At 38.8% G+C, this 26,367-nt stretch overlaps 1 protein-coding gene across 2 annotated transcripts in view; it reads left to right on the forward strand.

Annotated features, from left to right (window-relative positions):
* The first annotated feature begins 3,382 nt into the window (after positions 1-3,382).
* SUCLG2 (succinate-CoA ligase GDP-forming subunit beta) overlaps positions 3,383-26,367 on the forward strand; it is a 101,566-nt gene continuing 78,581 nt past the window's right edge. For both annotated transcript variants that reach the window (XM_072347059.1, XM_072347060.1), the window contains exons 1-2: positions 3,383-3,524; positions 22,870-23,011. In XM_072347059.1, coding sequence (XP_072203160.1) covers positions 3,441-3,524; positions 22,870-23,011 — 226 coding nt within the window. In that variant the 5' untranslated portion in view covers positions 3,383-3,440. The remainder of the gene's footprint in view (positions 3,525-22,869; positions 23,012-26,367) is intronic.

Raw genomic sequence — 26,367 nt, forward strand, 5'->3', positions numbered from 1 at the left:
TAATTGTAGTTTACAAAACAATATTAATCTAGTAATTCTGTTTCATATTTGGTAAGCCAGAGGATTTTTTTTTTTTTTTTGAGTGCTTTCCTTAGTAATAGACTGAATTACTAGCACATACATGATAGAGCCTACCTACTTATTCCATTGCTGTTTTGCTATTATAACTTCCTTTCCTCTTCCCCAAGTAACCCTTCACCTCCCCCCCCCCCTTCTTTTTTGGGCTGTTAGATATTTCTTCCCTGAATTTAGACTCTCTATAGTTTTTAAAGGCTTCCAAGCCTTTGTAGGGATAGAGCCACATCTTATCAAAGAAGTCCAACCTCAGAGTATTTCTTCCACTGTATCCCACAGCTCAGTTCTCTACACTTTTTCTATTCACAGTTCTATATTGTCTCTGACAGAAGCTCAATAAAATTGTCTTTCTATCCACGATATCAGGATTCTCAACATTGTTGGAACTGAGTATTATAGACCGATAGTCTATCTCTGCTGAGAAACCTGAAGTCCCCTGCCTGCCTTATTAGACAGCAGGCTGCTGGCAAAAGGAAGATATCACTTGTAGACTGATGCATCACTTCTACTGTTTTCAGTCAATTAATTTATGTCATAATTCCTGAATGTTTTCTTTCCATGGGGTCAAATGTTTAGATATCAAGAAGGAATATTACTATTCTGCTGCCATTGGAATTTCCTTGCTTGCTAAAAATCTCTTAAAATTAGATTGCTTTGCTGCTATTTCTCTTTATTGCTACATTTTATTATTTAAAGCCTTCCTCATTTTAGTCATTTATTTCCTGCTTCTAGTATTAACTATACAATAAAGTTATCACATGGTGTTACAATGCAGCTCCCTGACTTCCTGCCCTATCAAACACAGAGTTCAGGAACCGTTTTAAGTCTCACTTTATTCTTTTGTTCCTGGCCACGTACAAGATATCCACTAGATATGACAGAAGTGTATATAATTTGAAAATGAAAAACGCAAACTGATATTTACACAGACTGATGATGCAGCAGTAGATAAAGCTCATATTTGTCCAAGCTTGCAACCACAAAATCCAATCCCACTTGGCCAAGAAACATTCCATCTTTCTAGCTTTCTGGATCCCTTATGTTATGATCAAGTAATTATTTAACAAATGGAGGCTTTGTGGCTGTGTGCAGTGACTGAACTCATTGACCTAGAAGGTCATTTACAAATTCTGATATTCTATTTTTCCTCTTTTTTTTTAAATAGTTTTCATTCTTTTGTGTTCCAGCATTGAATGCTGCTATTTTAATTTCACCCTTCTGCCACCCTCCCTCTACTCACAGGTATATCTACTGCTAACCATAACATTTTTATCTTTTTTCTTACTTCTGTATTTGGAGGTGAAACATGAACAGAGAACAGGGATGAGGAATGTGAAGAACGGATTCAGTGTTGCAGGTATCATTCAGCCTACACATTGTAAGGCTCAGTCTGTGAACTTATTTTCTGTTCTTCAGCCACTGTCAGTGGTATTCTGGTGAATTCCATGTAGCTTCTCTACATGTGTTACTCCTGGGAATGCTGTGTGTGAGATGTCTTACACAGAAACATACTCACCAGGAAATGTATGTGGATATGGAGACTGTTCTGCAGCTGACACAAGTATCATTACTAGGTGATAAGTACACGATGAAATGTCTTTTTGCCCAGTGCTAACAGTGCTCTGAAAATAAGGCTGCAACCCATCAGAAGCAGATTAGGGCAAGTGTATAATCAGTGATTAAAAACTAGAAGTGTGAGGGCTCACGTAGGCACTCCTTTGAAGTTGTAAGACTAATCATCTGAATGATGAATGATTATTTGTCTTAATTTTATTTCAGGCTAAATTAGAAGACTCCACTTTCTGTAAAAACACAAATGTTCCCTGCTTCATTGCTGTAATAATGGTTTTGTTCCTGACATGTATCAGCATGAGCTCAGATATGTTACTCAGGAAAAATTAGTAAGAAAAAAAACTCATTCAGCTCTGCTAGCTATAATGAGCTTGTATTTGTCAAATGGCTTTATGGTTAATTGATAAGTTAATGATAAATAACCTTTCTGAACTGCTGGGCACACCATCCATGTGCTGGCTGTGATGTCCATCTTTAGCAAATAATGTTTCAGGAGGTAATCTGTATGGGTGAGAAAATGAACATACAATCTTATCGTTAACAAATACAGATGCAATGAACAGGTAATTCAAGAACATTAAAAATATGCTTTTCTTTACTTGTGCAACTTGTGTGCTCTCACTAAATACTATCAACTATGTAGAACCAGGATCAGATCATAAGAACATTACAGCATGCATTATACAAGGTTTTTTTTGAACCTTACTTAAAGCAAAACAACCAGTAGTGTTTTGAAATTCAGTGAACCACTGCTGAGCAGCTTAGCTATAGTCAAGCTTTATATGCATCCTGGGGAATGCATGTTAATGCTGCACTTCCAGGAGAGGTACAAAGAGGTGTCTTTGGAAGCCTAGAAGGGATGTGCTTTGAAATCAGTCTCCCTTGACCCTATTTTTATGTTCCTGTGGGGATAGTGCATTGGGAATGATCTTTAGCTGATCTCAAGTTACTGCATCTTAAGTGAGGTTTCCTAACAATAATCCATATTGGTGTGTCATCTCTCAAACATTCACACACATCCTTCTACCCCACACTGCAAGGAAGCTGGCACTTGCTTGCCCTGCTGTGTGAGACCTGCTTAGTCTATTCTTCATTTCTTTGGCTTTTGTTTATGAACAAGGAAACTAAACATGAAGACAGTCCATCTTTATACTTTTTTTTTCTCTTCATACTTCAAAAGTCAGATATCTCTGACTAGAGATGCACCTCTAACACAGACCATGTGTTTGCACAGTGTTTTTCCACTTACCAAATCTAAACAATAAAAGTGTAGTAAGGAAGGTTCTCCACAACTTATATTATGTAGTGAAAGTGCTCCATATATTATTAAATGATAGAGTTGTGTGTAATCCATGCACATTATCTGAAGGTTTATATACCTATTATATATCTAAACCTAACACAGAAAGCCATAATAGTTTGTATGAATAGGAAACACTACACTTATTGAGCCACAGTTATGAAGCTAAAAATGAAATTATATTCCTCCATCATCATACCGAAGCCAATACACAGCAATTTGAAAGAACGAGCAAACATTAATACACAGGTTAATACTGGATACCATACGTTATTGCTCAATGCTATCAAGGAGCTGCATCTTCAGACTCTGTACTGAAACGCACATCACACCTGTGTTCGCTCCATCCCCGCGTGGACGGAATGAGGTGTTTCCACAGCTCCCTGTGGAGGGATGGGAGCGCTGGGGCCGCGCCGAGCTTCCGCCCGGGGAGCGGGGCAAGGGCGGAGACAGCGGCCGGCGGGCGGGCAGGCAGGCGTGCTGCGCGGCCAAGATGGCGCTTCCCGCGACCGCGCGGGCGTGCGCTGCTCTGCGGGACCTGGCCCTGCGATCCGCCCGCCTGCGGGGCAGCTTCCCGGTGAGTGAGCCCCGGCCGCCGCGTCCTGCCGAGGAGGGAGGCTCTGCAGACACCGCCCTGCTCCCCGTCCCGCAGCCTGCTGCTGGCCGTCCCTAGCAGACTTTCCTCCCTCGGGTTCCCGCTGGGCGCGGGGCTCAGCTCAGCCCGTGTCTCTGGAGAGTGACTTGCTTTCCCTCTTCACGCCCCGCAGGCTGTCCCTGGTCAGGTTGTGGCTGTGGGAGGTGTGATGAGCCTGAAACCCCGCTGTGTTGGGAGCGCTGGAAACAAGCAATGTGTAGTGGTGGAAACAAGCATGCTTGTAGCGTTGGGAGCCAGCAAACACGCTCCTCTCGCTGCCACGTGCCCGGGGCAAAGGTCTGGAAACAGCTTAGAGTCGGAGTGCGGCTCTGCCCGAGGGGTTCGAGGGTTAAACCGGTCTTTGGGAGGAAATCGCGTGACCTTTTGGTGCTGGTCATTAGTTTCGTTTAGCAGTCACTTGTCCGCTTCCGTAGTGCAAGTTTAAGCGGTGTCAGGAGCAGCTGCGTTCAGCTGGTGGCTCTGGCTCCCATCTGTGCGGCTGGGGGCAGGGACTCTGCTGGGCTGATGGGAGGAGGCCTTCGTTCACCTCTGCCACGGAACAGCAGGGCGCTGAAGATGAAATGGTGTACATACATTTGGGCTAGTTCTGGTGCCTTCTCCTTTACTTTGTTTTCTTATTAGATCAGCAGCTGCACGGGAGATCTTTGGTCCGTGCACTTGAATGTTTTCCCAAGAGTAAAAGCCTCCTGGGGGAGCATAGCTGGTTTGGGATTGAGTGCTGCGTGGTGCTGTTGCTGGGTGCTCGTGGCTGTGTGCCATCAGCTGAGCCGAATTTGCATTGTGCACCTTTTGTATGGACCGTCCTTGAGCCTGGGGGAGCCTTAGTTTTCTGATGGTGGGTACAGTGGAACTCAGTGCAGTTTGAGCACTTGCACGTCTGTTTCATGTGTATACAGATACATGTATACACACTTAACTCTGCCTTGATTGGCAAAGAGCCCCAGCAGCGTTTGGTGCTCATGTGTTACATTGAAGATGTGTTTCAGTCATGATGGCTTAAATAACTCAGACCCTACAGTACCAAACCCAGAAGCGGCTTCTTTTTGATTCTGTAGAGCTCTGATCTGGGCAGCTTTTATAGGGCATATCTGCTCAGATTCTCAAAATTATTAACATATTAACGCATCAACTTCTTAAATTTGTGTGTTACTTACAAAATAGAGCTACCGAGCTTGTCTTGTAAATTACATGTTCTTGTGTGTGAGCTATCAGCTAATAAGCACATCTCCCCAGTTACGCTCCTTCCATGCAAACTTTTCAAGAACCCTTTTTATACAATGTAACAACAAGTTAACTTATTTAAGTAATACATTTCTTTTTTCCTATGGAAAGGCCTTCATTTTTGCAACATTGCATTATAGAGTTCATATCTGAATCATGCTTTACCTTTGACAGTATCAAGCTACAAACCTTTCTCCTGGTGTAGGATCTGCTTTCTGCGGTGCTATGAAGTAGCAAGATGAGGAATCTGAGGGAGGCCTCTTATTAATACAGTCGCTTTCATTTGACCCATTCCCTACTTAATATAGACCAAAAATGGCACCAATAATTTATTTACTCTAAAACAGCAAAACCTGTTTTGTCTTCAAAGCCACAGCAACAAATAATCTTAAACTTCTAAAACTGTTTCTTCTGGGATTCTCCTCATTATTGCATGTTGGGAAAGCCCCAGCCTTGTAACCAGCTGAGCATTTGCTTGAGCAGTTTGTTGGAGCTCTGGTACCAGGAGGCTCAGGCAGGAGCACTGCAGATGGGTTTTGTTTCTGATCCAGTGCCTTCTGGTGTTTTCATAACCCTGTGTAAGTCGATGCCTGATGGGATTTGAAATCTTTCCTCATGAGCTTGGTGGTAGGAGTGGTATTCATGCACTTTGTTGCAGTTACTGATTGTAAGACCATTGGTGCTGCTCACAGCTGTTGAAACAAGGATTCGGAGGAGTTTGTGTGTGTAAAAACCTAAGTGAAGAAAAGTTTCTTTTCTCTGTAACTTTAAGGGTGGGCTAAATGGTGCACATTGATCCTATCGCATGCAAATATTTTATCATCCTTCAGCTTACTCTTTGTCACTTTAACTTCTTATAACTTATTTCCCCCCCCCCTTTTCCCCCCTTCTTCATGGATTCAGTTCTTTGCGCTCTTGGAGTTTCAATCTGACCAAGTGTTTCAAGAAGATAAAAGATAAATTTCAGTTGTCTGCAGTGCTTGTGGACAGGCGTATTTAGACCTGCTTTTACTGGAGCAGTATTTGTAAAGAGCTGTGACAAACGCTCCAGGGACCGTTCTGCAGCAGAATTCAATCTTGTTGGCTAGCAACAAATAGGCTCCGTTGAAGGCTGTTTATTTTAATGGGAGTTGGATTCGGCCCTTTGGGAGAGTGCTGTGTTTTCAAAATAGCTTCAGATGCAGTGAATTTCGGCGATGAATATAAATAAGGAACAATTAAGTCAGAGCCATAATAAGATGCTTAAGGTATCTCTCAAATTTTCCAGTACAACTATCAGATAATAGCTGGTGCGTTACACAGCCCTGCTCTGGCCTTCAAAACTCATCCTCAGTCCTACCCTGACATTTCCAGATTTCATGCATGTTATTTTAAAATAAATAGGAAAAGATTGGATGCAGCAATAGTCCTGCTTTAAAATCTACTGAATTCTGTGTGGGTTAGAAATAGACAAGATTGTTCACTACAGATGCCTTCAGTTCCTAAACTTGACAACTTGTGAAGCCTCGTTAATGCTGAATGGAGGAAGTTTTGTCTTTGTTAAGAAGTTATCAGCTGAAAGTGAAGTTAATGATCTTCCACGCAAGGGGAAGTGTTATTTTCAATAACTTGTAATTTATGACTTCAGCAGCTACTCGTGTGCCAGAAGTCTTGCTTTTTTCTTGGCTTTATGTTAAGTTGTTGAAAGTTTCTTGAGGGTTCAGTCTGCTTCTATGTTTGGCTTTGCCTGGTTATCAGTTTCACTATAATTCTTAATATTTTACATTTAGAGGCAGGCATTACATGAGCCTCCTGACTGCCAGAAGTGGTATTTTTTAGTATGTGTGCCTAAATAGAAAGAACAACTATAGTCCTCATCTGTAGGCAGCACTGAAATGCTGATATGCAGTGGAAGTTTGGCCCACTCCTTCCTGACAGTTCCCTTAAGCACAGTTGGAGAATCCTCTTTGGAGGATATTGATGTTTTTATTGGCCATTCTTTATACTTCATCTAGGTATATTCCAATATAGGGCCAATGAGCTGAGAAGGGGTACGCTTTATGTATATGGCATTTGGTTGTGAATTACCAGGGACACCTATGTTCTTAAACCTGGCCACGGACCAGTAAACTCTTCCACCTTCTGAACACCCAACCAGTTCACCCAAAGATAGCCCTTGCTTGGGTACAGTTAGGATTAACTAAATGTTTTCCTATAAAAGCAAGTGCTTTTTTTCATTGATCAGCCTCCTGAGCTGTTTGTTACTGCTGTCAGTAGACAAACTCTGTTTCCTTTATGGGTGTCTGAGAATTTTTTTCTTTCCTCCTATTCTTATTCCCTGGAATATTGTTGGTGTGTGTAGCAATTCTTTATTATTATTATTTCAGTTTCATTTAGTCTGACTGCGAACAAGGATGCTGTGAGGGATGTGGGAAGATGGTGAAGTTCTTTTGGGAATATAGAAAAGTGAGGTGTGTGTAGAAATGCTTGAAGTTTGATTGTTTCTTAGGTGTGTATAATTTTCCCCTTTTTGTTTTGAATATTAATTTTTAGTTGGAAATTACTTTAGTGCCTAGAAATGATCCCTGCCCCATCTTGAGGAGGCACTTACTAGGACAGTTCTGGGATTACTGAACCCTTCTTGATTTATTCTTTTGCTGCTGCGGTCCACACCTGCAGCAAGCAGCTCAGCTCATTATTGCCTCAGACAGTCCAATCTTTCTGTGCATGCTTGAGACTATAATCTGCAGCTTTGAGCATATACCCTAAGGATTTTCTACTGAAAATTCCCTTCTTTAATATTCTCTGCTGATGAAGCCAGTTTCTAGCCATCTGTGTATCAGAGCTGGATGTACATCTCCCACCTCAGCATTTTAATAAAATACAGGGCACAGACAGGAGTCAGGTTATCACTGCAACTGATTATGACAGTAACTTTGGGAATGGTAATTAAGCATTGATCCATAATTAATAGTGAGCTATTGATCTTATTTTAACCAGGTAAGTGTTAGTTCCCAACTAATAGGGGAAGTTAAGGTGGAATGCTGCGGCAAGTCCTGTTTGTGTTAAGGAAGGTGGATGAGATGCAGTAATGGCCTTCAGGATTTGATGGGCATTAACTCGATGCAGAGCAAGAGACTTTTTGCATATTTGTTTGCTTTTGATGATTAAATTGTAAAGGGAATGATTTTGTTTGTCTGAAAATAGGTAGATGTTTTGAGAGCATTGGTAGCAGCAACTTCAAACGCATTCGTACAGCGTGCATTTAGAATACTTCTGGAGCAATAAGCAAGCTCGTGGGAGCAATAGCTGGGAAAGATGAAAAACAGCAATGTATTACAGGGGTAGATAGACTCTGAGGAATATAAGCAATGAACAAGAGTCTCAACTTGTGTCAGGAGAGAAGAATCTCTTTCTGTAGTTACTTTGCTTTGGTGTCTAACTCACGTCCGCTTAAATTCTTGGGGTGATGTGAAAGTTTAATAGGAATTGCCTGGGATGGGAAAGTAAGGGAGATGTTTGACTATATTTGGAGTTGTCTTCTTGCTTGAAACTTTTGACAAAAAAATAGGAAGCTGCAAATGAAAAGCCAGGAACAAGTCACTTGTGGAATGCTGCTTTTTTTTGGTTTGGTTTTCTTCCTCTGAGGGATCCACGGGCAAAAAGAACAGCTTAATTTGACATCTGCTTACTTAATGGCAGCCAAGAAACCAGCTACAGCCTTGCAAAAAAAAAAGTTGCTTCTACATAATATTGGTATGAAACTGTCTGGAAAATTACAGTTATGGGAAAGATTACATATGCAAATTATAGTTAAGTGATAGGTAAAGATAACATAGATATCTATGAAAATTACAGATGAAAGTGCTATTAAAAGCAGCAGAATGCTTTTCATTATCAACAGTTTTCTTGCTTAGCTGTTTAAGGTCTGAAGATGGCATGAGAACTAAATTATTTAGCTTCCTCAACTCTGCTTCTCTAAACACACTGGAAACAGTGAAAGTATTTAATTAAATTCTTTCATGCAGAGTTTGAGTCTGGGTTTGTTTCTCAGTTAGATGGCTCAGTCTGAAGTAGTCTACAGCAATGCTGTAAAATTAGGGAACAGAGGAGCTGGTATTTAGAGCTTGTATTAAATGTTGTGGAACACAGAGAGGTGGGGCTGGGAAATAATACATACTCAAAGTATGTATTTGGGGCTACATTTTATTTACCTGAGATCTGTGTTAGGACTGTTGTCTTTTGGGGTTCTAGGAGCTCCACTGGTCTTATGTCAGATGTCAGATGGAGATGAAGGAACCTTCCTGCATAACTTGCCCATCTGGGGTCTTTCTCTGTGTCCTCTCAGTAATTACTTTTCTATATAATGTTAACAGAGGTTACTTTGGTCAGTCAGTTTTCCAGCTAACCCGTAGTCCATACAGGGAGACAAAATGATGCCACACAGAGGAAGCTGAGGGGTTCGACTTCTCTTCAAGTCTTAGAACTTGTTTTAGATTCAGGGTTGCAATCTGGTTGTTCCTCAGTGTTTTCTTCTACCAGTGCAGAGGTGGCTCATGTCACATCCCACCGATAGCTCCTGTTAAGAGTGAAATGAATCATAGAATCACAAGTTTGGAAAGGACGTGCAAGATCATCTCGTCCAACCATCCTCCCTTTACCATTGCTACCACAAGCTACTAAACTATATCTTGTAGCTCCTCTTCAAGATACCTCTTGAACACTGCCAGGGATGGTGACTCCACCACCTCCTTGGGCAGGCCATAATTAAAAAGTAAAATACGTATTTTTAATTCACTCACCACAATAACCCACCTTATTTCTTTGAAGATTTAGTAACAAAGATGCTCAGAAAAACCATCCATCGTTCCCAGTTGTCTGCAAATCTGTTTTCAGACTGCTGATGTGGAACTGAGGATGCGCGGTAGAGGTGGGATACTCACACAGGATTTGGTCGCAGAGCAGCATTGATTGTTGCTGACCCTACAGAGTTGGTGATTTTCTCCTTGTCCCCCTCATGCCTTCTTGTGACTTCAGTTCTCTGCTGTCTTTTACGAGCAGTCGCATTGGCTTTATTGGTGCCTTTGGTTGCTTAGTGCCTGATTAATGTTATCAGCTTGCAGGTAGGTAGTGTTTCTAAAGAGCTGCTTGATGAACATGTTTCTGGTGAAGGATTGCTCTCCTCTACTCCTTGGCTCGCTGATGAGCTTTTATTGTGCACTGCACTTCTACATGTCTGAAAGCCTCAGTCCTTGCAAACAACTGAGCACAGGCTGTGAACGTGTCTGAGTTTTCATAAGGCAAGAAACTGGAGATGGCTTTGTTTTAAAGATGACTTAAAATAGACTTTCATTGCCTGGAATGTTTGATCAGTGGTGTAAGAAATGTAGAAATAGACTTTAAGGTCAGTCTGTTTGATGATGAAGAGATAATGCTGCGCGTGTTGTCCCAGAAATGCTTTGAGATTTCAGGATGGCAGCAGGGTGAATTTTCAGAGTGAATAATAAAGAAATATTAATAAAGAAGAAGTGTCCCACGGAGTCAGGAAAAATGCTCATAACCTTTGGTTTCCTATTAAAGAAGCATACTTTCATCCTCTGTTCTGTGACACATTCTGATTTCTGTGCAGCTGTGCCAAAAACAACCAGGAGCCTGTCTTTCCAATTGTATGTTCATTCCTTTACATTCACTGCATATAGGCCTAAGTGGTCTACCTGAAACCAAGGTGATTTAAACAAAAGCTTTGTATCAGTCACTTTTGTGGTGCTTCTGGAATAGAAAGTGTTGCAGTCCATTCCATACAGTGCAGTTGTTTGGTAAACCAGTTATGACTTATGGATGCAGTAAGACTGTTACTGCAGGTACTTCTCTATGTTTCTCTACTGCTATGGACATTTGCATGTTTATTGCTTTAGAGTGTTATGCTGCTTAGTGCTCAAAGCTGTAGTCTTTGTGATGACATAATTAGATAGCGTGGAAATTATCATGATTTCACTGCAAGTATCGAAGAGCTGAAACAAACCCTCTGATAATGTTTCATATTTGCTTCTCTGTGTTGAGAAACAGAGCTCAGACTGTCTAAATTGACATTTAATCGTGTTTTTTTTTTTTTTTTTTCTTAAAATATCAGTGATTCCTAATGCTTGAGGAAGTATTTTTCCAGGGCATGGCAAGTGCAAAAACTGTCTTTGATAGGTGTGATTATTTGACGCTGGAGATCAGAAGCATTCCTGATCAACTCTTTGACCATGCTGTGACGTTCCTAATAACTCAGGGAGCTTTATTAGGGTGAGCTGTAGGAAAAAAATCATAGTGGGCTCTTTATATTCATACTCTTTATATTTCATGGTTGGTGGCAAAATAGTTTTCAAGGTAGTTTTTTCCTAGCTGTATTTAGTATGTAGGACCCTTCTTCATAGTTGTATAATAAAGTGATTAAAATCTTGTAAAAATGAGGAAGCTTAAACACTTCATAAGGTAAGAGCAGAAATAATGCATTTAAAGTAAATGACTATTTCTGATTTATGTGAGGAAGGTGGCGCAGCTCCTATTTTGACTAAGAAATGCATATCACCAGCAGTCTTCCTTCATTTACTAAGTCAGGTAATGTATCATGGTATTTTCTGCAACTGATGACTCAGTTGTATATGGTGATAAGTTGATTTTCATTCAGATACTTCAAAGCCTTTATTTTTTTAGGTCAGGGAAGTGTGCTTTTCCAAAAGCTTTGAAGTTTCAAACAAACAAAATGGGCACAGTTTGACTAAAGTTAATTACTAATGCAAAAGAGCTCTGTTGATAGCTAGCCAAAAGGAGAAACTGAATCCATGAGTTTGTATTCTTCTTTATTTTGTCCAAGCAAAGGCTCTGAAAACTGATTCTTATGTGGATGTACTATAAGTATTTTTAATATTGTTTTATTTATTAAGTTTAATTAAAGAATGCGAGATACATTATTTTATTTTATTTTATTTTATTTTATTTTTTTATTTTTCCCTAATGGTTTCTGAAGTAAGCTGAGGGAATGCTGCCCAGCCAGGGCAGAGGACTGAGAGCTCTGTGTCCAGGCAAGCAGCTTTGCTTTATTGACATCCTACTTCTCACATAGCCTTAAGCATGTTGTTCAATCCGGAATGTTTCTGTGTGATCCTGTAGGATGAGGAGCCCACTGTAGTTAGGTTGTGTTTTCAGAGCTCAGTGATTCACCTCTCAGCTGAACTTCGGTGGGATTTGAGCGGGCTCAGCCTTTAAATGCTAAGCAGAGCGCATCAGAGAACTTGTCAGTGTCTAAAATGTGCTGGCAGTTAATTTGCAGCAATTTCTGTTTTGGTGTTTGTATGTAAATAGAGACCTTGCCACTACCCTGCATTGTGGTGAAGAGCTGTGAAGGATTTGGCAATTAAAGAGTGCATACTCTTTTAATTTGGGATGAACATGTGACTGCTGAACAGAGCCATAGGTGGCAAGGCGTGGGAAAGGGAGCCCTGAGGTCAGGGCCTTCCTGATGAGGGGCTGTTCTTCCTGCCATCATCTCTTGTACCCCTGAGATCTGCAGTCCTCAGAAACGCATGTCCACACACACCCATTAAGATTATCCAGGTGGTAGCTGCTAAATATCTGCCTCATAGTGCACAAGGAGGTGGGCTCAGATGCTGGTTTTCGAGATAAGGAGAATAAGGCTGACAGAAGGAGCTCAAGTCTGACCCTGTGCTTGTTCCTTGTAGTTTACAATGGAGCTTAGTGGGTGGGAGAGTGTATTTAGAGAATAGCTGTCAAAATCCCTGTGTGTAAGCAAGCTGCAAAAGAGTCTGTAAAGTATAATCATTACTGGAGGCTTTAAATCTACAATGAGTGAAGGATTTGCTTCCAGTTCATTCTTGTCTCTTCTTCTTTGCATGAGATGTAAACAGAAGGGTAAATGAGAAAGCTGCATTTGTTATCGTGACTTAAAGATGCGCTGGAACAGAACTTTGTCGTGTTCTAATCTTTTTTTATTTTTCTTCCTTGAGCTAATGGCCCAAGTGAGGTGTGCAGTGTACGAACATCGCAGCACACTGCGTCATTCCTCGGGGAGAGTGGAGGCTAAGCTTGGGAACAATCAGTTTGCAATCAGACTGAGTATAAAGGGACAGGAAGGCAGACGAGGTAAAAGCAAAAGGACGTAGCATAGAGTTGTAGAGAAAAGTGTTCAGGAACTCTTGAACTAAAAATGTTTCTTTTAGCAGTGAGCTATCAGGAACATTCAGGAGAGCTGTTAAGGGAGGCTTTATAGTTTCGTTAAAGTAACTGCTTAGTTTTTTTCCAGCCCCACTTCTACTCAGAGTGCATTTATTTAGAAACAGGCAAAGTTTAACTAAGCCATGCTGTTTTACCTGCAATGCTGAGAGATATTCAAGACATAACTGAGATGCCTCTAAAACTTATACAAAGCCTTGGATTTCTTTTATGTGTGCCTTGCTATCACTGGAGTAAAATGGAACAGGAACTATTCAGGGACTTTTACTTCTCTAATCCAATCTATTTGACGTAAATTAAGTCTGTTTCAAAATGGAGAATAGTGTGAGCTGGTTTGGTGTTGTCTTCCTGTCAGTCCTCCTCTGGTTGTAGCACCTGTTAGAGGGCTGTTCAGCATTGGATCTGCTGGGTAAAGGTTTAGAAGATGAGCTTCAATGAAGGAGATAAGTAGAGCAAAAAGCCTTGCTAACAGCAAGACTCTTTGAAAGTAATGGATGTATTCCTGATGTTCCAACTTCCAACTAGTTAGTATCAGCATGGCAAGAGACACACACATATGTGTTTTCAAATTAGTTTTGGGAAGGTTCACCCATTGCAGTGAGGAAATCAATGGGAGAATGAGGCAATCTGATTTTACTTTGGGGTCAAATCCAGTAGGCTTATTTCTTTGGTATAATCATATGTAGTTGGGAAGTTTGCTGCTGCAGCACTGGGTTTGTTGGCCTGCATGGTTCTGAAAACTTGTGTCTTGTTCAGAGCTGATCTTGACAATTCACTTACTACCAGGCTTATTATTCCTTTACGTAGTGTGCAATTATGTTTTGTTTTAGTTTGTTTTGAAATAATTCAGCCATGTTATCTGGGGCTTTATGGAACCCATCAGTACTGCCTGTATGTCTGTCCGATAGGGCTTCAGTAACTCAGCATAATCATTAAACAAATTTGTGTTCTGTTAGTAATTGCTAACTGCCTGTTTCTCAGCAGGTGAGTGGAGCCACTTGGCATCTATTAGTTTCTGGTATGTTCTTTTATCTGCAGGTAGGTAATGTGTAGTTTATATCCTCGCCTTATTACATTGCTTTTGAATAATCACCGTTGCTTGGCAATGGGAGAGGAGATAGGTTCTTTTAACTAAAATGGGTAAAATGGCTACCTATGTCTTCTCTAGTTTTCATTTTAAACTGTAACATGCCAATATTAGAAACAGAAACTAGTTTAGCAACTTTGTTTCTTGTTTGTTACTGTTCTAATGTTTCCTGCTGGGAGATTTCTGCCTTCCTATCTCTCCTTTGCAGGGGCTCCTGTTAAAAGAACCTTGCAACTTGACAAGAGAAATAGGCTTTTCCACAAACTTTGTGGAAGTCTTCAGAGAAGGATTTAACTGATCACTTTCTATTGCATGAACTAGAATAAAAATCTTGATGCAAACACCTCCTATAATTATATATATATATATATATATATAATATTATATATAATATATATACATATGTAATTATTATTATTAGTTTTTTAAACCCTGTTTTAAACAGGAAGACTGCAGCCTTGTAGCAACAAGCACCGTGGCTTCTCCATTCTTAGGAATATGATGCTGTTATAATCTGTTACATTAACATTGGTGCAATAAAATGTGTGAGGCAATGTCATTGTTGTATGGGAAGGTGGTGGTGTAACCTAAACCAATGTCAGGTGCAGTTGGAGAACTACAGGAAGATGTGAGGCAGGACTGAAGGCTGGAGCAGCTTTCTGGGATGGCAGGAGCACACGAAGCAATCGTTTGATTGCTGAAGAGTGCTGCTCTCTAAATGTCACTAAATTGCCTCTGGACTGAGCTGACGCACTTCTCCTTTTGCGTAATCATGACTTAAGGGTGGATTAATGTTTGCAGAGACTACAGAATGCTCAGTTTTGAATAAGCTCGTTTGAGTAATTGAAAAACAATATTGAAGCAGTGCTAGGCAAAGATTTTTCCAGTGCAGGATTTAACCTTAGGCTTTGCTATCAAGGTTTATTCACTCAAGGTAGTGACCTGATTTTCAGTAGTATGAACTTCTAAGCAGAAACCATTGCCTGTTCTGTTGTTTGAAAACAGTTTGCATACTAAAATAAAACCTACAGTTTAGAAACCTTTGGCCGTGCCCTCCACCATTTGACTCTCACTTTCGTCAGTTTACCAGCAAAAATCCTAATAATAACATTAACATTTGGTGCTTCTCTTTTAATCAAACCACCAGTTTTTCTCCTTTTTGTTTTGCACACAGATAGAGTCGCTTTTTTATTTAACATGCCTCGTTTCAAAGAGTCACAGAGCTGTTAGGAGGAGTATTAAGTACTGCCTACCAGAACTGACTGCCTGGCTTCAGTAAACAGCAGCACAGTGGCATATTTCACGTGGGTTTTTCTTTATTAGAAGCTGTGTTACATAAACCTCAACAGCTGCAGCAACAGATCTCACTCATTCTGAAAAGTGAGTGTACAGGTCAGTGGTGTAAAAAAGTAAATTGCTCCTGTGGTTTATTGATCAAAATGCTGTAGCCTTAAAGGACTTGGAAGCGTGAACTCTTTTTCCCTCTCTTCTTATGAGGTATAGTTTGTTTTTACTGTGCAGGGTGCTTTGTGTGGTGCATTCTGAGCAGTAAATTTGGAACTGAAGGATTTGAAGCTGAAGCAACACTACTTGATATTAAGGTGATTTATAGTGTTTTGATACAAATTTTAACAATAAATAAACAATTTTGAGCTGCTGTGAGGGAAAAAGAAAAAAGCATGGAAAACTTGTTTTTGCCAGGAAAATATTCTAGGCTTCATCCTAAAGGATTAAACGAATTTCATAATCAAGTTAAAAAATATATCACAGATGCATTGACTGAAGTGTTGCTGAAAACACCCACTGCCGGGTGAAGCTGGTCTCTGCTACTATCAAAGTGTGCTTATTGTGTACCCAGTCTGAAGTCAGCACTTTGGGGTGCTGGTGGAAAATACTTTTCTCTTTGACTCTGAAGTCTGGGGGTCTGCTGCTGTCTTAGCAGGCGAGAACTGATTTGTGATAGCCTAGATGATGTCACCTGGGAAAGATGTTCTCCATCATCTCGTGTGTCATATAGGTAGATGGCATTAGTCATCTCTGTGGAGAAGAATATGTGTGGTTTAGTATAAGTGGCAGACCTTAGAGCCCGTCTTTCTATTTAAAATAGAAACTATCTATATATCTATTCTAGAAACTATCTATAGAAACTATCTATAGAAACTATCTATATATCTATATAGATATCTACATCTATATATCTATTCTATATAACAAATCTGTTAATGATTTGTTGTAATTTCCATGCGTTTGCATTTCATGACTTCCATATGTGATAAACTTTCCTCTCAGTGTGCTGCATTTTTCCTAAATGTTTGTTTCTAGTCAGACTAATGCTACTAATACTCATTTATTAACATGCATGCTGCCAGCAAACTAAGTATTCTGATTTCTTTTCAGTATCTGACATGGCATAATTCAAGTATATAACATAGTAAAATGTATTGCTCTTTGAACTGGTTTATAAGGAAGCCTGCCACTTAGTTGTATTTTTGATGCTGCTTTTTGTTACGAACTTCTGCTACAACTTTGTCAATTACAGCAGCTGTATGTCAATAAATATAATAAAAGTTTATTTCTTATATTGATGGATGGTATGCTGTTTCATTACTGTCATCATGGTGTATCTGTTTCTTTCATATGCGCTTGGAATTGTATTACACAAATCGAATAAACTGGAATGCTGCAGAATGTGATGGGTAAGCAAATGGATTTTTGGCTGGATGCTTTTATTTTATATAATGTAAGTTATGCACACTTTATAGTTTTGAGACAGGTTGCATCTGAAAGATGCATCTATAGAGAACCACGTTTTTTACCCCAGATAACTTCTTTGTGGTAGAACCATTTCATGAAACTAGATGTTATGTACATTTCTCATATAATCTGCATTCATCCAGAGACTTTGTGTTGGCAGAGCCACTTTATGGTGTGCAGGACCTATTATGCTGTGTCATTTCAGTGGAGCAGCAGAGGGGAAAATTATTATGCATTTATTTATCCAGCTTTACTTTCAGGTGTTTTTAAGTGGTCCATATTTGTTTCACATAGTTAATACTGGTTTTCCTGCTATGGATGGAAAGGGAATGTTGGCTACCACTAAAGTCTGTCTTGTGTTTAACATTGGTGTAATAAAGTCCATTAAGCTAAGTTCATGTAAACGGTGGAGCTGTTCAGATTTTATAGCTGTGCCAAGGGATGTTCAGTTACCCCTGAAATGTGCTGAGTGGTGATTTTGTTGTTGTTTTTTAATAGTGCCATTTGCATACGGCATTTTCTGGAAGTACAGAATTCCACCTGTAAAGATTTGCAAAGGTAAAATGTATCTTCAAGGTTACACTTTGTTAGAAGGAATTGTCTAAAGGTGATTACTGAACTCAGTGGAGGAAGGTAGCTGTGTAGTTAAACATTCCTAACCAATGTGTTTTCATGTGGAACTGGGTGTCAGTAGTACAACGCTTAAGACCGAAAGTTCATAGTAGTGATCAGCAGTTGTTTTCTTGGCTGGATTAACCTCTCTGTCCTTCCTTTCCACTTCCTTTGAATACTTGTGGCAGAGAGTTCAGCATTTCATCTGTGTTTAAGGAAAGGACACACTGTTTAATAGTCCCCCCTGAGAGGTGGCTTCACCAAGGAAGCAAGAGAACGAAAAAACAAGCTGAGCTGACCCCTCAGCGTGCTGATTCCTAAAAGGAAGAAATACTGGTTGTTTAGTTTGATGAAGCTTGTTCTACTGATGCTCTTATTAGTGGAGACACGGAATGTTATTCCTGAGCAGTTTTGCTGGAGTAGTTAACATGCAGCTTGATGACTTTTTGTGGATACATCAGGGTAGTTTCTCATGTTTTTTTAATGAAGAATACACATAAAAAGCAAGCACTTCAAGGAGATCTCCTGGGTCATCTGACGTGGGGTGTCAGAGTAGTTAATGGTGCATATATATTTAAGGACAACATTGTCTCTTTGTAATGTTCACTAATTGTATTTAATTTTTTTTCCCATGTATTGAAACTGACTCCTGCCATAAAATGTGCTTGTATTTCCACTCCAGATTAAGGATCCATATAGTTTAGCCTATCTTGTTTTGTTTTTGTTGCTAGCTGAAGAAATGGCAAACCAAGTAGTGGAAGAATCTAATCTGGCTGCTCTCCGAATACATTATTTGTATGCTACTCATAGTATTTTATATAAAATAAACCAAGCCAAGCAGTGGAAAAATAAGAGGTTATGCAGGTTATGTGAACAATCAATTTTTTCTGCTGCACTAGTCAATAAAGCATTACACTATGAAGCACGTTGCCTCGTGAAGATGGTCAAGAAAAGATGTTTAACTTCTTTGTATGCCTATGTTGCTGATTTTAGTAGCACTGTACATGTGTAATTGGACTAGATGCATGGTGTCTATGTATATAAAGTAATGGAACATAAGGCTTGTTGAGAACAAAGTAGTCAACTACTTGTAGCAGTGCTTTTCTGAAAGCCTCGTCTGTCTGTACATATTTGCTCCATATTTTTCTGAGTCTGACGTGGTAGCAGAACTCTTGGAAAGCAGAGAAAGGAAGTGAGAATAGAAGGGAACCCCAAATGCATATCATTGGTACTTGTGAAAAGTACCAAAGAATTCTAGCCAGCAGGAGAAAATGCACTGTGAAACTTGTATTGGATGAAATAATTCCGGCTTTGTTTTGCTTCATTTTACTGTTCACTTGAGGCCTTAGCTTTCACTTATTTCAGTTCTGGAGTTTTGATGCTGTTGTCAGACTAAGAAAATGTTATCAGTTGTAAGAGAGCCCTATTCAAGTTTATTAATCTCTTTGAGTAGAAATTTAATCTTAAAAAAAAATGTCCTAGCAGGAAGAGTTTAATTCCTCTCTAAGACCATTATAGTTATTTAAAATCATAAGCTATATAAAATCATGGAAGTATCTGCTGGTGATGTTTTGCTTATTTTCATGAAGTCATTTATTTTTGCTTCTGCTCGTGGTTTAAACTAAAGAAAAAACACCCTTTCAACTCACCTGCCATATATCGTTCTCAAAGAAGAGTTGCTCTCTACCAATACTGTGCACACAAAGCATTAAAAGCTCATATAAAAGCTTTGTTTTTAATTGTAGTAATATAAGGTCGGTTTGAAGTGTTCAGTAGAGCTGTGAATACTTCTGTCCTTTAATTTGGCTTAGTTTGATTTTCTTTTTGTTCCAGGCTGTGAAAATATACCATGTAGATTTTCAGTTCTTTCACATTTGCTCTTTGGAGTGATTTTAAAGTGTTCCTTTTCTATAGAAATTGTAGCTAACATACTAAGAAATAAAATGTCATTTAATAAAAGGGGAAACAGGATTTAGGAAGATGCATTTTAAATCCTGCTTCCCCTCTTTGGGCTGTTCAGGGCTTGAGATAAAAAAAAGTTGAGGTTTATTTACAGTAAAAAGGAATACACGAGTTTAGTAAATTGTGTTTCTGAATTTGTTTTGTTGTTAGAAAAAATGAATAAGTATAATAGCAAAGTGACACCTGTAGGTTTTCAAGTCCTTGCCATCTTCTTACGCTGGTGAAATATAAAGGCTTTTTAGGGACTTAAGTCTCAGCAAAGGCTGTTTAACGCTTGCAGTGTTTTCTCCACAAGAATTCCTGTGATGAAGTTTGTACTCCTTGCATTCCAGTGCAACCTTGCCATAAAGAAGCAGATAGAAAGTAGGTATGTCTTAAACTGCTTGAACATAACTGCATACTCTGGTGGTTGTCTGAAGGCAGGATCTGTGTGTGTTAGCATTGGCAAATGTGAGTATGTATTTCTATGTAGGGTGCCTGGAAGTTTATGCTGCCCAAGAAACTTGCACTGTTTCAAGGCCATCTCAAATTCCTATGATTGCTTGTTGTAAATGTTTAGAGGGGGGTCTGGAACTTCATTTTGCAAGGATTTTTCAAGAGTCTTGTGCTGATTCTTTTTATTGCTGTTCCTTTTAAATCTTTCAAACTTTTATTGCAACCAGAACATCTTTGTACTGGGAATTGGTTTCGAGAATCATGTTTACTCACATTTCTAACATCTTATGGTCACTTTTTTTGTGCCGCAAGCCTAAAACACATGTTTACAGCTGTTGTGTGTTTTCAAGATACTCTTGAAAGAGCAGTCATCTTCAGATTCAAGGTTTTTGCTTTATTTCATCTCTTTATTTTGTCTGTGCTTCTCAAGACATATGGTGTGTATACTGCAAGGGCTTTAAAGTGATTTTTTCATGTTCTGTGCTCTTCAAAGCTTCTAATACAGTCTGTGTCAGTTTCCTCAATATCTTGTACTCTGCTGTGCGATGGTAGGCTGTGCTAACTTGCTTTAGGAAGTCTGTTATTCACAGCCAGGAGTCTGTCTTTTATCAGTACTCTTGGCTGAAAGTCTTCTGTTGGCCTTCAGAAGTTGGTCTCCCTAAGCATTGCGTAACATTGAAAGAGACAAAGTTATATGCTTTCTAACCTTATGTTTGTAGGCTTCTCTTTTATGTGCCAAACTCTGTTTGGCTGGATTTTCTTTGTCTCACTGGGGATTGCTTTGCTAATTCTTTGGAACAAATTTTTCTCTCATTACTGGCAAACTGTGGGTTTGTGGCATCAGCTTTTGGTTGAAATTCTCTGTCCTGTTTTAATATGAGGTTGGAGTTGACTTTCAGGTCCTCTCATGTCTCCTAGTGTTAATCCCTTCGTGGGAGTCGTCATGAAGCAATAGCTGCTGGAGTCTAACAGAGTCCTTACAATAGGGAAAACAAACTAAAAGTCAACAGTTACGAAAGTGGGTTTAAATTGTAATTTGAAGGCGCTGCATAAATATAATAACACATTGTCTCTGAGTAATGTGGAGGGAATAAAACATGCTGAGGTGCTGGTATGATACCTGGAATTAGACGTAGCCATAGAGCATACTAACAATGTGCTGTTGTATTCTTCTAAAATTTATTAACCAGGTTGCATTTAGAAGAACTTCAGATGTGTAATTCTGAGCTTTTTGCAGCTGTTTAAGCTGTGTGGGAGTCAGTTTTACAAAGAAAAACAACAAAAAACCCCCCAACATGATTATATACAGCAAAAGATGGGTTTTGTGTTGCCTTTATGCATCAGTCTTTTGTGTTATTTTTCAAAGCAAGTAAGAGCGGGCAGAGGTTTGCTTTTGATGCAATGCAACATTTAAAATTCTAGTGTTCTGATAAAGGGTATGCATTATTGAACAACTTTAGCATGGGGGTTTTTGTTTTCACTATAAAGTTACATTAGGATAATATTTTTGATCATGCTGTTAGAGATGAAAGTATTAGTGTAGTAAATAGTCCTCTTTGTCTGATGTTTCTGAATATGCGGTCCTAGCTTACACACTGTGCTCCTGAACCTCAGGAGGAACCAAGAGCTGGCTGTGGGCTCTTTGCCAGGAGGACAGCACTTCGTCTCTCCATGTGGGAACAGCATCTTTCTCAGACATAAGCTGTGCTCCTACTGTTGCCAGCAATCAGAATAGCAGGATGACTTTTCAGAATAACTTCTCAATTTCTCTTGTTTTTCTAGTTGATGTCATTACTCCTTTGTATTATAGTAGAGAGGCTTGACTGGTCCATCGGGATGCCTGAAATACAGTCTGTCTTAGATGTGTTAGGTCTATGTAAATATGAACACTTTGCTATGCATATCAGCATATCATTATCAACAAATGGTATTTTCAGGAGTGTGCTTTTCAATACCATTTAGGGGGAAAAAAAGTCAGTTAAAGTTTCTTGTGATTAAAAACAAAAAACTTAAAACTGCATTTAACTCAAATGTTTTTTCAGAGCCGTGCCTGAAGTATTTATTATGCTTGTTACTGACTTCAAACCAACACTGCAGAACTGTAGTAATAACACAATGTTAACAGCTCCTTAATTCTTGTTTTTATCTGCAACTCACTGTGCATGGAGAAGGAGTTCTTTCTATACATCCTTCAGTAAGGAACCTTTGACTTCTGAAGTGTCAACAAGAAACATTTTTACCTCCAAGACAAGCAAACATGATGTGTGTGCACGAGTACAACTTTGTCATATCTTTTTTTTGTGATAAATATAAACATATATACATACAGAAGCATCTAAGCATGCATATTGAGAATGGAAGGTATAAATTTTCTAGCTGCTGTTGGCCTTGCTGGCTTCTTCTACAAAACATGCTTGTGACCAACTGAGCACAGGTAATGGACCACTGAAAATATCAGGATTCTATTTCCTACATGGTGATGCTAATTCTCTGGTGGTTTTTTTTGTTCTTTCTAGCTGTGCTACAATAGATGCGTAGAATAAGTAGAAATAATTTTAGTAGGCGAAATTATGTGAAGTTTAGTGTAAGTAAAGATTTAGTATGAAACAATGTGTGGGTTTTTTTAAGGCAACTTTTTTTAAAACAGAATTTCTACAGCTCAGGCTAACATAAGACAATATGTGGTTCGAATGACGTTTGCTGGTCTATGTTGATAATACTAAATGTAAGACGATTTAGCTAGAGAAGATCACCCAGGGAACCTTGCATAGCTTAATATATTCTGTAGCGTTCAGAACATTTTAAAGACATAAATGCATTTTCTTAACGTTTAAGTGAATCAATAACATATTTCAGCTTTCCTCTGAAACAGTGTTGTTTAGTTTCTGGCTTGAGATAACCACGGGGCTGAAGAGCTCAGTTGACTGTCTGATGAACTGTTCTTAATGAGCATTATGTTATTTTCCCCTCTCATTTTTCTAGGCTGTTCAATTAACCCCTAGACGATGGCTGAATCTGCAGGAGTACCAAAGCAAAAAGCTGATGGCAGACCACGGGGTTACAGTTCAGAGATTCTTTGTGGCTGATTCTGCCGATGATGCCCTGGAGGCTGCTCAGAGACTAAGTAAGTTGACTGATAATGGGAGTAATCTGCTTCACCAGATAGCAATCTGGAAAATAAATTGCTTTCTAATAAGTTGTACACAATCTTCAAATTGATGTTTATTGAAATGGTTTGATATATTTTTCAAGCCATAAATATTTATTTTATTTATGATCAGCAGTGCTTAACAGCAATATTTTCTCTGAAGTTTATTTCTTAAGGGTAGGCAACATATAGCATGGAGTCTTTACTTGATACTATCTAAGTCATTTTGCCAATTTAGAACAGAGAATTCCCTTGCGAATACATGTTGTGTACACTTGATAAAATTTAAGAAACCAAAGTAAACTTGTGGGAAAAGTTCTTTTCCAACATTTACTCTATTAGAAAGCAGAAGAAGAAAAAGGTTTTGAACTCTCCATTTTTGAAGATACTCAGAACTGAATTGGATGCAGTCTGAGGAACTTGCTTTAGCAGATCTTGCTTTGAGCCAGATGGGGTGGACGAGACAATAACCAGAGGAACCTATTAGCATCGGCTATTCTACCTGTCTTTAAAGGAATAAAATATGCAACAGAGAATTACATGTTTGTTCACACATACATTTATTCCATCTGAGGAAAAGAGAAAAGGTGAGTTGAGTTGGTTACCATCACAAAAGGATTTGATAGTGGCCAGAAGAGAAGGTTGTGGTTCCGGAGACAGCATCTTCATTTTAGTGTAATTAAGATGAGATTGTGGATCAGAAAGGAATTTATGTAACACCTGTCCTATCCGAAGGGTATGCATACATGCAAGTATGTTTTTCACCCATTTGTGGATGTCAAAAAGGTCTTATACTTTTCTGAAGTTAATAACAGTATTTTTTCTAGTTTTCCACTTTTGATTTAACTTTTGTTGAAATGAACATGTTAAAATCAACATGCCGGAGGACAAATGTTATTGTAGTCTAATTGTCTAATAACAGGAAGTTTTTTTTAATGTTCTACTTAATGCACAAGCCACTTAGTTAAATGTATTTCAGTTTTACACACTGGAAAGTAAATAACACAATTTACTGATCTCAGAGATCTCATCAGTCCTCAAGTAGCTGAATAGGATTAGCATAATGGCTTGATAAATCTTTATAATGTCATGAAGGTGATGTATTTTTCAGTAATCAAAGCCTTCTTATGTCAACTAGAACATCTGAAAATATATTTCAAGCAAAAGCATTTAACGGTTTTGTTATGGTCATTTGTCAGTGCAGAGTGAAGAAATGCCAGCACAAAGCAAAGCTTATAAAATTTGAGGGTTTCTTTGTGCATGGACATCTGAGAAAACCAGAAAATGCCCTATGAAGCTATGGCAGCTTTCTTCCACAAATCTTTCAGTGCTTAAGCTCTCTTTTCCATGATTGAGCTCATAAATGGATTAGCCTATCCAATAACTGTAACTATTCTAGATCCCTATAACTATTTGCAGAAATAAATTGCTCCATTAAAGGCAGTAGACCTTTTCTGTTCTATGACGCCAGATTTATTTTAAATAACCTTCTGTAGCTTGGTTGCTTTGCAAATTGCTTTGGTCTATTAAAGGAACCCGTTGAAATTCAAATAATTGAAAAAGATAAAAACAAAAAGATATTTGTTAATCAAATTAAGTCAACCACATGCTTTTTGTCTGGGCTCACTTGTTAACACGTTAAAAGTTACAAGTCAAAAGTAGCTTTTCTTTGTTTTATAGAATTATTTTCAGTCTACATTACTGTGCGTTAAAGAATTGTAGAGTATGAAGGCTGTTACATGTTGAAATGATTGACACAACCCATTGTCCCACTAAATAATTAAGCATCCTTGTAATCATTCTGATACTACGCTGTTGTATTTCTAATGTGTATTTGAAAACTAAGAATCAAGAACACGTTCTGTTTCTGTTGTCGTACCAAGATTTCATCAGATACATCTCCTTTGTGATCCATTTGGCAAATAGTATCTCTATCACTCAGTATTATCTGCATGATGTGATGTGAGCTGTTGTTTTCTGAATATGCAGCTGCTTGGTAAAAGGTTTGAAGCAAACCAGAAGCCTTTAGTTTACCACAGGCACAAAATATTCCAAAATAAAATAAGGAATGGAGGTAGCACTGGGATATTTTTGATAGGCAGACATTCTGCAGTAGAAGATGATGAAAAGAGGTCAATCACCCTTGCTAAGGCCTACTAAAAAAAAATGTGGTGTTTTAGGTATCATATGCCTCACTTTCACTTCTGCAAACAGGAAGGGATACTTGCCAGCAGACTCAAACGGTATTCATACTCAAAAGGTATTTTTGGGGGAAAGAAGATTCTTTCTGTAGGAATATTTCCTTGAATACAGAAGAAGCAGGTTTTTTTTGCTAGATAGTCGTGCAGCATTGTGTCATTCTCATGGATCTCTGTATGTGGTAGAATGGTGCAAATAAAGGGACAGAAATTCCCGATATTGAAGATTTGACAAAGTGTAAATCTGAGAAATAATTAAATTCATAGTTTTCTCAAAAAGAGAAGACTGAGCAGGTTGTACTGCTGCAGTGCCTGTGTTCACTTGTTGGCTTTCCTGTTGATGGAAATGGGAATGGATGGGATTACACCATTTTTGCTGCTGTTTTCGCCATGTCAGGAAGGTGTTAAGCCTTTCAAAAACACATGCATTTACTTTTACCTGGCATCAGCAGTTTTGTTATAGTTTGCTCATTTCTTCCATTGCTCTGTTTTATTCTTGTGTATACTGAATAGACTGAATATTAATTTTTGCAGAGATATTTTCAAAACTTAACGGTACAAAAGGCAGCCTACAAGGAATTTTTAATGGAATGAAAGGATTGTTTTTCTTCCTAAGATAAGAATGGCAGATGTGAAGAAAATTAAAATGACATCACTAATATTGACTTCAAAAGAAGTTGAGTACAGTAAGGAATACAGAATTAGATCCCAAGGAATTAATTGCCTTTTACGTGCTAAGCAATTTTCAGCTTTAAGTCTTGTAAAGAAGGTAGTATTTGCAGACCATCAGGAAGTGCAGTTATAAATGGCTTCATGTTTCATGCTGAATTTCCTAAGTTTTTAGGTGTGAAAGAAAAAGGTGCTGTGCCATTTAGCTGGATCAGTAAGGCATTGCTTGATCTGCCATCTGAAGAAACACAACCTGTAAACAAGTTCTTATAGTTCAAGTACCTCTATTTAATGGAAAACAATGTGAAGTATTTGGAAGCTGAGCATGTGCTTGAAATGTAAGGCAATCTAGCTGTTCCTGTACTAACTCTCAAGTCTTTTGATCCAGTTTTCACTAAATGCAGGTGTACATTTAGAGCTCATTTATCCCAGGAAGGAGTTTCCTTTTTCACACAGTAACAATAT

Source organism: Excalfactoria chinensis, chromosome 12 (assembly GCF_039878825.1).
Source record: "Excalfactoria chinensis isolate bCotChi1 chromosome 12, bCotChi1.hap2, whole genome shotgun sequence".
Classification (NCBI taxonomy): domain Eukaryota; kingdom Metazoa; phylum Chordata; class Aves; order Galliformes; family Phasianidae; genus Excalfactoria; species Excalfactoria chinensis.